Source organism: Cydia fagiglandana, chromosome Z (assembly GCF_963556715.1).
Source record: "Cydia fagiglandana chromosome Z, ilCydFagi1.1, whole genome shotgun sequence".
Taxonomy (NCBI): Eukaryota; Metazoa; Arthropoda; class Insecta; order Lepidoptera; family Tortricidae; genus Cydia; species Cydia fagiglandana.
Genome location: NC_085959.1, coordinates 10,205,092 through 10,217,598, shown reverse-complemented (window position 1 = coordinate 10,217,598; position 12,507 = coordinate 10,205,092). Strand labels below are relative to the sequence as shown.

Below are 12,507 nucleotides of genomic sequence, written 5' to 3'. Positions count from 1 at the left end.
ATAATATATTTATTTATAGATACCCATAGATGAGTATAAAATACATAAAACCTATTGTAGGTTTACATTATGTATGCAAATTTTCAGCTCATTCGGAAATCGGGAAGTGGATCAAATGTAGCTTCCAAGACATGCGAACGTTTTAATAGTTATACTTACTCTGGTTCGATTATCCTTGTTGGCCGCGGCAAGTGCAGACGCTTTTGTTCGGGCGGAGGCTCCTTCGGAACTTCCACGTAGAGCCTTGCCCGAGTGGCGGTGGAACCTGCGACGTTCTGGGCGGTACACTGATACCATGCCGCATCCGACGCCTTGGCTCGAGGGATGTCCAGTGTCGAGGTTCCACCATCGGTATTAATTCGTAATTCTGGATTGGGTATAATCGGAACGCCGTCCTTCTGCCATGTGATCCGCGGTGTAGGTGTGCCAACTGCTCGTGCATTCAGCGCCACAGGTTCTCCTTCACGAACGCTTAGCGTGCTGAAACGCTCGACGAACTTGGGGGCTACCACTTGCTCCTTCTCGATGACGTTCAGTCGGCACTGGAAGGATGTCTCGCCGCTCTTGTTGCGGGCGACACACGTGACTACACCGCTGTCACTTCGATCGACGTTTGTAATCATAAGCGCATGATTACCTGACTCGTTTACTAATATCTTATGATTATAATCGTCTCGGATTTGTCTATCGTTAATGAACCACGTGACTTCAGGGTAAGGTCTGCCCGTGACGCGGCAATCGAATCGCGTCAATTTTCCTTCTGTTACATCTCGATCTTGGCAGACCTTTACGAATTGCGGAGCGAGAGCTTTCTCAACTATTTCTACTCTTTCTTCAGTCTCTGTTTGCTGAGTATCCGTAATATATTGTGATTTGTGATCCTGCACGTAAGTTTCTTGTGGCGATTCTACAGCAAGGTAAGCTGATGTTACAATGCATCCATTGGGGTTTTCAGCCAATAATGTGTAGTGGCCCGAATCAGACTTTTGCGTATTCTTAACTCTAAGTGTGGTTTGGTTATGTGTAGTTATGATTTCATGTTTGTTCGAGTTAACTAGCCTCTGCCCGTTTCTGAACCACGTTACCCGTGGCCTGGGATTACCCGACAACTGTACGTTGAACTGAGCGTCGGCACCTTCCTGGAGTTTTGAGTTTCTGGGCTTCTGGGCTATCTTTGGAGGGGCAACGGCCCCTAATGTTCTATCGATTTCGGTGTTCATTTGAATATCACTTTCGCCCACGTATCTTTTGGTGATAGTCTCTCTGAATGACACTTCCCTCAAGAGTCTATATTCGAACGTATCTACTTTGAAATCTTCTGAAGAGGAATAGTCAGAAGTGCCGTTAGTGTAAGCCACTTTCTGAGTCTGTCGGGACTGCTCGGATGTGAATCCTTGCGTGCCGTAGGATTTGTGCTCGACGCTCTCACTAACGTGTCGATAGCTCTGCTGCTGGGAGGCCTGCTGCGCGGGCATAGCTACGCCCTCGGGCTGGATGTATACGGAGCAGATAGCTTCGCCATACTGATTGCGCGCTGTACAAGTATACTCGCCCTCGTCGCCAGGCCCTATCTGCTTGATAAGTAACGACACATCACCTGTCTGTTCGTTGTAGCTCATACTATATTTGTTACATTCTACCAATGGTGCTTTCTTTCTCGTCCATGAAACTACTGGCGTAGGATTACCCCTAAGTTTTCCTTCGAATTTTGCATTACCGCCTTGCGCAAATCTTGCATTTTTGAAGATTTGCTCGAATATCGGCGGCGAGGGTTCACCGGGTCTGCCTGAAGTGATGGCCAATTGGTCTCCAGCGCTCTCCACTGCAACAAAAGAGAAATCTCTAATATTATTTTTGTTATAGGATTTTACAACATGGTGATCAAGGAGCATGATGATTTGATGATTCAACTTGCAACAGTCGCACACAAAGCAGTGAATAAATATATTAAACATTGACTTCGCTTCGCTTAGTCTGGCTAATTGAGTACGTATTACGAGATGTTTGCTATAATTAATTTGAGGTATCTTACGAATTACCAAACTTAAAAGTAACATCATCTGTACAGTAGGTTAATCGGATAAGAGGTAATTATAATAAATAAATATATACTTCAGCCCATTACGTCCCCTTGCTATGCACTCTCATGCGCGAGAGGGATTGGGAGAGGGTTTGGGTAGTTATAAAACACAATAATTATTAAAAGAAGATCTTGCCTAATAAACTCATATAATATGGTGATCTCAATTATAAAATATCAAGTTGTCATCAAAAGAACAATAGTTAGTTGGTTTAGCAAAATTATTTAGAGACCATCCACATGAAATCGCTATGTGTGAGAAACGCTCCTTAGAGATACACCCTAATTATAGTACATAAGGTGCTACTTTCCCGCCCTAGGGCGGGATTAAGAACAATACCTGCCTATGCGAAAAATTCAAAGCGCCATATATGTACTGTAAAACGTTGTACATTACACGTGCGAAAATGTAATTCGTGTTGATTTAAAATACTCCCTTCGGTCGCGTTCCAATTAATCGCCATTCGTTGCGAATTTCCCACTTTTCGCACTTGTATCGTAATGTACTATTAATTAAATATGCCTTCGAACCGGCTAACTAGACTCTAGTCTAGTTACGTTGTTAGTTACGAACTATCGTATGAATTACAATTTTACAACCATAAAAGCAACAAATGAATGAAAACAGATTTTGTTCCCACTAAGCAGGTCATAATTGAGATTTTTCTACATCGTTTTCCTTGTGTACTTTTTGAATGCATGTGCCCTGGGAGAGATATTGGATACGTATTTCTCGTATTTCGTTTGTTTGAAATAATACCTATATATGCAATTGTATCCTAATATGTGATGCGATCTAAGATCGCATATAATAACGCGACAGACGGTAAACGACATACGAGTAGCATTTTGAGTTCATTGAGTTCAAGATTAATACAATATATCCACTTTCATAATAGGAAATCAAGCCGTTATCCATATAATGTTGACTCTCCAATGATTCTCTTGGATAAAAAGCTTATTAATATATTAATCTACAGCATTTACAAGTAGTTCCGGTTTAAAGGAAGAGCACACTTCTAAGAAGCCACAATTAATATTAATTATAGTAGAAACGGGATCAAATGCTTTGGCTTGCATTGCTGGTCTTTTTAATTGGCCTAGTAATTTAATAAATGAAATTGTGTACATGAAACTTTGTAGTATATTCTGGTTTGGTTTTTCGAATTTTACTTCTCTAATTTAGATAGAGTTATTTGTAGAACAAGAGATCAAAGTTTGATATTTCTTTGAGTGCTTAATATTTTGAGTCCCGTGCAAGCGACAGATTCTATGATAGATTCACGAGCGTATAGCGAGTGAATATAATTTAGAATCTTGTACGTAGGAAGGGACTCAAAAGCGCACGGGATGTAAATAACTTTCATTTCGTGTTGTACAGTCGACGTCAAAGATATGTTTACACTTTTGCACCTTACTCCTTCGTAATAAGGCGAAAAAATGTAAACATATCTTTGACGTCGACTGTACATACAAATTTTCACCTCAGAAGTAAGAACATATTAGACAATCCGAACCTGAAAAATGTAGGTAAATCCGTCTTCATCACTTATTAAGTTTAAATACCGCAATGTAACACAAAAACAAAACGAAATCAATTTCGGTAAAATAATATGGAAATAACGAACATCAGTTGACACTTCAATCGACAAAAAAATTAAGATAAACCTTGCAAGATAGGTACGGCCCGAATCGGGGATACTTACTCCTATTTGTCAACCATAGTAAAGATTGTTAAAAGTAAAATTATTTATTTGATATATAATCTGTGCATGTGTTTGAGTTCATTATTTTGATTGTACCTTATAAAATATCTACGTAAAATATAGTGCTTTTTTAATGAAATTTATTTTCATTAATTCCTTTATTCATCATCCTTCTTAGGCTAGAGTTATTATAATATGAATATAAAAGTAAAATATAAAAACACTTACAAAACAATAAAATAAAATACATATCAACACATTATAAAAAACCTAACCTAGGGTGCCGCCAGCAGCTGGGCAAGGCCCTGCAAGCTACCGGTGGTCAGGGATGCAGAGAGCGGAACTGGCGGACTATATCCGCGCCGTGTCAAAGATCACCGCCTTCTGCATCTGACCCTTGATCCAACCACCTAGCGAATGTCTCTCAAGATGTTGGTCGAGATTCTTCGCTATTAGACCGTTCGCTGAAACGATTATCGGGACAATGAACGTCGAATTAAGGTCCCAAATGGCGGTTATCTCGTGAGCCAAGTCTAGGTACTTACTGGACTTGTCCCTCTCGGCCTTCACGAGATTCTCATCATGGGGGATGGTGATGTCAACGAGCACGGCCGCCCGACGTTGCGATCGATCTATTATCACAATGTCAGGCTTATTGGCTACAATAGTCCTAACAGTTTATTATTAAGATTTCATTGTTATATTGCTAACGAAGTGAAAGGGATAAAGAGAATAGAATCCAAGTGTTTCGAACTTTTATTAGGCCACGCATGTTGAAATGACATGAATATGAAGGAATAGTTTTGATTAATAAATGATTGACGCCAGATATGACCTTCATATCATGTTTGCACATGATATGAAGGTCACTTGAATGTCATTATGTCTCACTCAGTGAGCAAAATCGCATTTTGCTCACTGTTTTTAAGTAGCAAAGTACCCTTGTTCCTTGTTCGAGCTGCGGAGCTGAAAAGTATTTTTAATGCTTGCTTGTATAGAGGTACCTCTCACGTCCAATGGTGGTATCTATGACAGTTCATTTTTATTGGAGTACCTAAGTACCTCTCACGTAAAATGTAGGATGTCGACATTCCTAACCAGTAATAAAATTACGGTAACACATAGTTCTTTAACTGTTTTATAAATTACACCCAACCAAAAGGAACTGTTATACAGGCCAACTGTAGAGGCCATCATTCAACGCGAGAGGTATAAAAGTTCGTAGGTGAAAGATAAAAATAAACAAATTAAATAATGTTTTCTTAAGACCATACTGTCAAGTTCAGTCATTTTTTTCTTAGTTGTTGGCAATAAATGGGTCATAAGGTTAGCTCATTTCGTTGTCGAGCGCACGCGTGAGTCACTGCGCCGGTCCGTCTCACGCGGCTATTTTGGTGCACGGAGCTCGTATCTTATTACTATAACCATTTTCGTGGACGCACTTACGTTACGGGTTGATGGATGTATTGATTAAATCATATGAAATATTTTGATGACTGATGTAGTATTCGTAACTAGGTGCATGATCCATGGTACTTTTTATTGATACATAGAACTATTAACGTCAAATACATGGTAAATTTACTTTTATCACACTTCCGCAGTTTCTCATTGCAAATTCTGTGCAGAGTTAGCTTAGTCAAGCCAAATATGTTCTTTACAGAAATTCTTACAGAAAGCGCTGAAATGTGTGAAGGAACCTGTTATGAACATTTGATCAAAAAGTATCGACAGGTAAAAAATAAGTTATAATTTTTTTGCCACATACAAAATCTATAATTTATAAAATACTTCAAAATGTATACCTATACATAGTAAACACCCCTATAATGGACGTGGCACCAATACTTGACATAAATCGTAATATTTAAGCGCCATATATTTGGACTCTCACGCAATAAAGGAAATGCATTATAAACTCTTCTACATAAGTGAAGTAAGACGATGCGTCATATTTGCAAAAGACAGTTAAGAAGTCTGGTGAATGGACTAAGTTAAACATTGTTGGCTTTATAGTATTTTTTGCATTGGCCCGGCGGGACCGGTTCTGCGGGTTGAGCATTCTTGGCCGATCGTATGCTCCACGCTCCGCGCTGGATACTCAGCCAATACAAGTACCCAGGGTTCAAAGCCTTTGAAACAATGGTATTGATGCTGACAACAAGTGTTACCCGTTTTAGACACTTCACACCTTTTAGGCAAAAACTATTTTTCTCATTTCAGGCATACGGGCGCTAGCGCTATTGTCAATCCGACCCGATCATTTACAATACAGTATCTTAAAAGTACCTATATTGAATCATTCACTGATGATACTAAAATCATTAAATAAGTCCTCGGCAAAATTAAACAATAACTAGGTAAGTTTCTTTATTTATTTTTTATTTATTAGGTAGGTTCGACAACAGGTGCAATACAAAAACTACTTATAAATAACAAGTGATAAAATAATATTGCTAGAGTATTCACCCAATTACAGGCAAACACGGCATGCTTGTAACAGATATTGCTTACATATGTAGTTATGTTTTTTTATCCTAAGTACTAAACTAGTAGCTACTAAATATAAATCAAGGTTGTAGTAGAATACAGAAAATAAGCTTAATAACTAATTAATGAGTAATGACATTTCACTATGTAAGTTCAGAAAGGGTTCAGTACGTAAGCTCGGAAAGGCTTACTTTGCACGTCAAAGACTAAGTAATAGCAAAGTTGCATTTTATCGACGTGTGGGGCAAAGTAATCAAATGCAAATTTTGAGTTGTTTCCTTATGTTGGCTGGCGGAATTGACTTTTAAATGATGATTTTGATACATGTTATTTAATAATATTCATTTTGAATCCATTTGCTTTGATGTTGTCTGATATACCTATATTTTACAGTTCGGATTTTTCTTGTGTTTGTGTGGTGAATAATTTTGTTTCAGTCTCAGTAGCAAAATTAGTTAAACTCTCGCAACGCTTTTCAAGATTCCATTTTTCGTATTCATTTGGTTTCTTCCGCTTGCTCGGGTATCAATTTTAGCACGAGAGGTTAAACAACATCTTTGCCCCCTCAAAACGACCGCTCTGTTTCAAGCTCGAATTCGGGCCACAGTTAAAATAATTAAGGCTGTGACTATTTTAGTTTAAGTGTACGTTTATTTTAAAATCCATGTCATAACTAATTTATTTGAAAGGTTTATCGTATGAATACAAAACGAGCGTTCATTCCTGGCTCGCTACCAAATGCTTCATAATATAGGTGAAGACTTATTTTGAAATTATGAATTGGTTTCGGTTTTAGATTGTGCCTACGCCTAAATTCTAAATACTCGTAATGGCGTTATTCAGAAACGCTTTACTGGCCTGAAATAACTATGAATTGTTGGTATTTACCTATCTGTTATTTTGACTTAAGTATGTATTTGTCACAACGGGATAAAACAATTAAAATATAATTTAACTAAATCAGGCCCATATACGTTTATGAATAAGGGGGTAACACTATAGCTGTTTTATAAGGTGGGATAGAGGTGATATAATCCTGTTCAATTAGCTTGAGTTCTGTGACATCTGTCATCTCAATACAATTTTTCGTTTTAAGGTTATAAAATGTATGGAGACGACAGCTGTCACAGAACTCAAGCTATTTGAAAAGGATTATAACAAGTAGTATACTTAGACTGATACATCGACGTAACTGTTATTGATTATATAATTATAAAAAATAAGAAAATTTCATTTAATTGAAATAAATTATTAGAAAATGTAGAAATTGATACAAGCATGCACAACCGTTACTTAAATAATGTTCTGTTCTGAGCATGTTACCACGGACATTATTGTAAATACGAGTACCTATGTACCTAGTCGTTAACAGAACTCTGCATGCTTCCCTCTTACCTAGAGATAAGTAAAAATAATTGTTTTTCTCAGTAAGTGATTTGTAATCTTTTGAGAGAATAAAATTAAATATCTTAAACCATAAACCATACGTATAGTTTGTTTTTTTTAGCATTAGAAAGAACTTGAAAGAAGGTTAACCGATCTTGACATGTCTTTTAATTGAAAACGCTTTTTAAAATGAGTAACCATTACTTATGAAAGCAGAAGAAATTTATTAATTCCATAAAAACAAAGAAATAAATTAACAAACATAACAAAATAAAATAGCAGAAGAATATAAATGATCGTATTAGATAGAATTGTTACATATTTCCCGTAACTTATTTTTAAAATGTGTTTTTCAATTAAAAGACACCTCAAGATGGTTCACCTTATTTCTAATGCTAAAAAAAAAACGAACTATAGACACCTCAACTGTATAGGCATTTCCGAAACTATGCCTCACGACCCATAGTTTGGGAAATGCTGGCTTACTGTATTTAGATCTAACTGTAAGAACGGGAAATCATATCGAAAAATATGTCGAATTATTGAAGGAGCAATGATCTTACCAAATTGCACACAACTTCACAAGTTCAGATATTTTACTTTTTCGCATTGCAAATTACAATGCGCAAAGGCGAAAAAACGGTCATTTGAAAAAACATTTCCTAAAAAAGATATATTTGCCTTGTAGTGCTTTAAGTTAGGCATGCATGTAATAATGTAACAAAAACTAGTTAACAGTAGTGAGTGATGACCTAAATAGAATAAAAGCTGACCTATGTATAGTCCTATGCGGAGAATATTTACCTAATGAAAACTTTTTTACCTATCTACTGTCATATTAATATACCTACTTAATTCTTAAGTAAATCTAATCAGTCAGTCAAAGCGATGAAATATATATTTAATTTGTAATATGATAGCGCCTGTAATACAGAGTGAAAGACCGGCGGCAGTCGGTATGACCACATAGGTAGTGGATTCCCATTAGTTTTTCAAGGTGAGGCGAAACAAATTTTAGGCTGACCAGTGTTACTTGATCTCACAACCCTTAACAACTATGAACAGGATACCAATCTTCGGTCGTAGAGCCTTCGACCACAGAATAAATAATAGTACTAGGTACAGAAGACTCACTCTCTAACAAAACGCGTCTTTTACGATCGGGACAGATATGGCCGCTAGGTGGCGACAGCGCCACACGCGGCTTATGGCTAGCCACCAAAATTGGTGTGGAACGGATGTACTTTTAGCTACCTGTAGTAAAGCGACGAAATGGCGGAGTGAGCCACGCCTGCTTCAACTAGCCCGTGCTACCGAGCGACAGCAATAACTCTGGCAGAGACGTGTAACCGGCAACCGCAGACAACCTACTCTCCGGTACCCACCATGCCGGGAATTGTTTATTTTAGTCGCGCGAATTTGCATTCCAATAGCAGGCATTATTGTAGCCAGCATACAGCAAAAACCCGATAAGCCTTAACTGCATCGTCTGCATCATATATTTTTATAACACAGTTATTTTAACCCTTTGAACAATGCTCATAAAGTATTTTGACGACAATACGTATGCATGATATCCGTACAGCGTAGCGGTTATTATACTATTACTGTAACACCACACAAGGTAATGCAAATAAAAATAAGTCTGCTCGTATCTCGGCTTTGAGAAAAAACATCGATTATATAGATAGGTACTACGCGAAACTTTGATGATGACAGTCATATAGTAACTTTAAGTACTCGTAATGCATTTTATATTTTAAATTTTATAAGGCTGTACATAGCTTGTGACTATTTTGGTTGCTTTACCTTTTAAACCCACCGCACAATCACTAATTAACCATTTTCATAAGTTATACGAGTACCACCGTTATATCATGTAAGGAGGTGTGAATACTTATCGCGGTAAAACTTTGCTAAGTTAAAGGTTGTATCGTTACGAGTGCCGTATTCACATACGGCTTTTTAATATCGTAGAATAGAGTACCTAGTAGATGCCGCGATATGCGTAGCGGCGCATACGGTCCGGCGGGCTTGACCCACTCCACCATATGGCTGCATGATTCATACTTCAACATCACGACAACCTCAAAAAGCCGGTAATTTTAGTACTTTGTCGCATGAATGTGTCTTACTACGGTATTTTAAATGTACTGTAGAGAGACGAGTTAAGTACGAGCGTTTGCTCATGAGCAATCGTAGGGGTCATCCATTAATTACGTCACACCAATTTCTAGGTTTTTTGACCCCCCCCCCCCCCCCTTGTCACACTTGGTCACATTTGGCAAATCCCTCCCCCCCTAGTGTGACGTCACATTTTTTCTACGAAATCGCCAAATCGAATTAAGTAAGTACCTAAGTATTAGTAATATTTTATCAAAATATTTTTGACAATATATATATTAGTAATTTTATAACCCAAAACTGCTTAGGAAAGAAAATTAAAGGAATAAAAACGATTATCGTTTTAAAAACTTGTTATTTAAATGTACAGCGAATAAAATTTTTAAATAAATTTTCGGTTACTGATGAAGTTAAAGTGACGTCACAAAGTTTATGTCTCCCCCCTCCCCCATGTCACAATATGTCACATTTTCTTGACCCCCTCCCTCCCCCTAAACGTGTGACGTAATTGTTGGATGACCCCTTACAAGCGACAGTTGGACTAGTGCGGTCGCTAAATGGTTACATAATTTCTAATAGCAATTTCCTCTTTATATAATTTGAGACAAAAATTCTTCAATAAGGCCTAAGTTTAAGGTACCACGACGTCCACGACTTCAAAATGTTACGCTACGTCTTACGTAGGCGAACAACGCGCGAACGCGGCGCGGCGCGGCGCGGCGAAAGCGGCCGCCGCCGCGCCGCGCCGCGCCGCGCCGCCTGACATTCGCGTGCAAATCGCGTTCGCAACGAGATCGCTTACGTAGGACACTTCTATGGGCATCAAAGGATTGATTTCGCCGCGCCGCGCCGCGCCGCGTTCGCGCGTTGTTCGCCTACGTAAGACGTAGCGTTAGGATAAGGGCTACGAGTATAACCGCGAAAATCGAAGTTCGCAAATTGCGGGCATTTTTCACTGTCACTCTAATTACGCCTTCATTGGAGTAAAAGAGAAAGATTCCCGCAATTTGCGAATTTCGGTTTTGGCGGTAGCCCCTAAGACTGTGCGTGTCACGAAATCTCTTGCATTTCAAAAAACAAACTTACAAGTCCGTTGTGATTGCGCCACATAGGTATTACAAAAGTGACCTCATCTATAGATTAGTAGCAAATTGGCAACGACACGAGCTGAAAATATAACGAATCAAATTGAAACCACCGTCTCCAATTTTCAAAATGCGACTAGATAGCGTTAACATTGTTTTAAACAAACTTGATGATGTCATGTGACATGTGACTTGATGTGACATAAATGCATTGTGCATAATGTCATCAAATATATGCATTGTGGATGTTGGTCAATTTGATAGGTTTCAATGAAAGCGCCTTTTTCATACTTCACACATGATAAATACCTACACCAATGAAAGTTACACTGTACCAGAGAGTATTAAGTAACTATATACTGTATCTAATCATTCAATTCTACGCTTTGACTGTCGAATCATAGTTTATGATGATTTAACAATCATCGAAACAAAGAGTTAATTAATTAGGTACGCGTCACGCTATATAAAATATACATGTAATATTTAAAATAAAATACAGGGTCAGAAGATTTTAAAAAAAACATTGGGTAGTTGTAAAGATTCCAGGAAATAAACTTGAACCCCATTGATAGACGAAAGTGGAGGGAGGACCCATTTCATACTAATAGCAAAACGTCAAACGTAGCGACATGTATGGCTATGGTTAATATAGGTACTTACATCAAATTATGTAAAAATATTTTCCATAATGTATTGACATTACATATCCAGAGAGAAAAATGGGGACTACGTTTGTTTGGAGAAACGGTCGTCCCCTTTCCTCTTATATTTAAACATAAGACATAACCTGCCAAACGGTAATTTATACGATAATTTTGGATAAAACCCTTAGTCTGAAATTGGCACATTCTCCACTTCAATAATTGCCAATTCGTTTAACGGATACTGAGGTTCACGATAACTTTTGACCAAACTGTCTAACACAAATGTTTACTTTTTCACTACCTATATTAACACGCTCCGTTTGCTCGCATTGTATAATTTATAAATTAATATCTCACGTGATTATCACGGGTAGCGATCTGTGCTATTATTGGCTATAATTACCTACTCCGTCAATTACCGGGCCAACAAAGAAATCGCCAACATACTTTGTTAACCTCGTATCTTTAACCTATTTTTACGGCACTTGGAACCTTGCTGGCAATGTGGTAACATTCAAAATAAGGAGCAACGAGATGCGAGTTTAAGAAAGCTAGGATAGTAATGGCGAACATCACCGTAGCTTTCTTGGAGTAAATGTCGGACATGTTTACGGTCGAACAGTAGTTATAGGTAGGTAAGTACCTACAGGTTTGCTATACTTGACCAAGATTGCATAAAGATTAGTATGAAAATATTTTAAGAAAAAAAAAAACTTCAAATTGATATTTTTAATAGTGTTGTTTTTTTTTGGTATTTCCATATTAACTTTATTTTTAATTATACGATTATCACTCCCTATCTATGTTCTCGTTTATTTATTCCCCGGGTTTTTAATAAAAGCTCTCCTTTTTAATGGAAGCGGAAACAGTTCTTCCACGCTAAACCTAGGAATAGGATTTCCAGAAGGCCAATTTGTTTGAGAAGTGTTTGCCAGCGAAATGCCTGCGCCTTTAATAACGTAAATGTAAATTCCGAGCCATTTTTACCG

The 12,507-nt window shown here is 37.8% G+C and overlaps 1 protein-coding gene across 4 annotated transcripts in view; it reads right to left on the bottom strand.

The window, feature by feature from the left end:
* The window catches only part of LOC134678295 (titin), a 145,764-nt gene that overhangs the window by 119,929 nt on the left and 13,328 nt on the right, over positions 1-12,507 (bottom strand). For all 4 annotated transcript variants that reach the window (XM_063536789.1, XM_063536788.1, XM_063536786.1 and 1 more), the window contains exon 2: positions 160-1,822. In XM_063536789.1, coding sequence (XP_063392859.1) covers positions 160-1,822 — 1,663 coding nt within the window. The remainder of the gene's footprint in view (positions 1-159; positions 1,823-12,507) is intronic.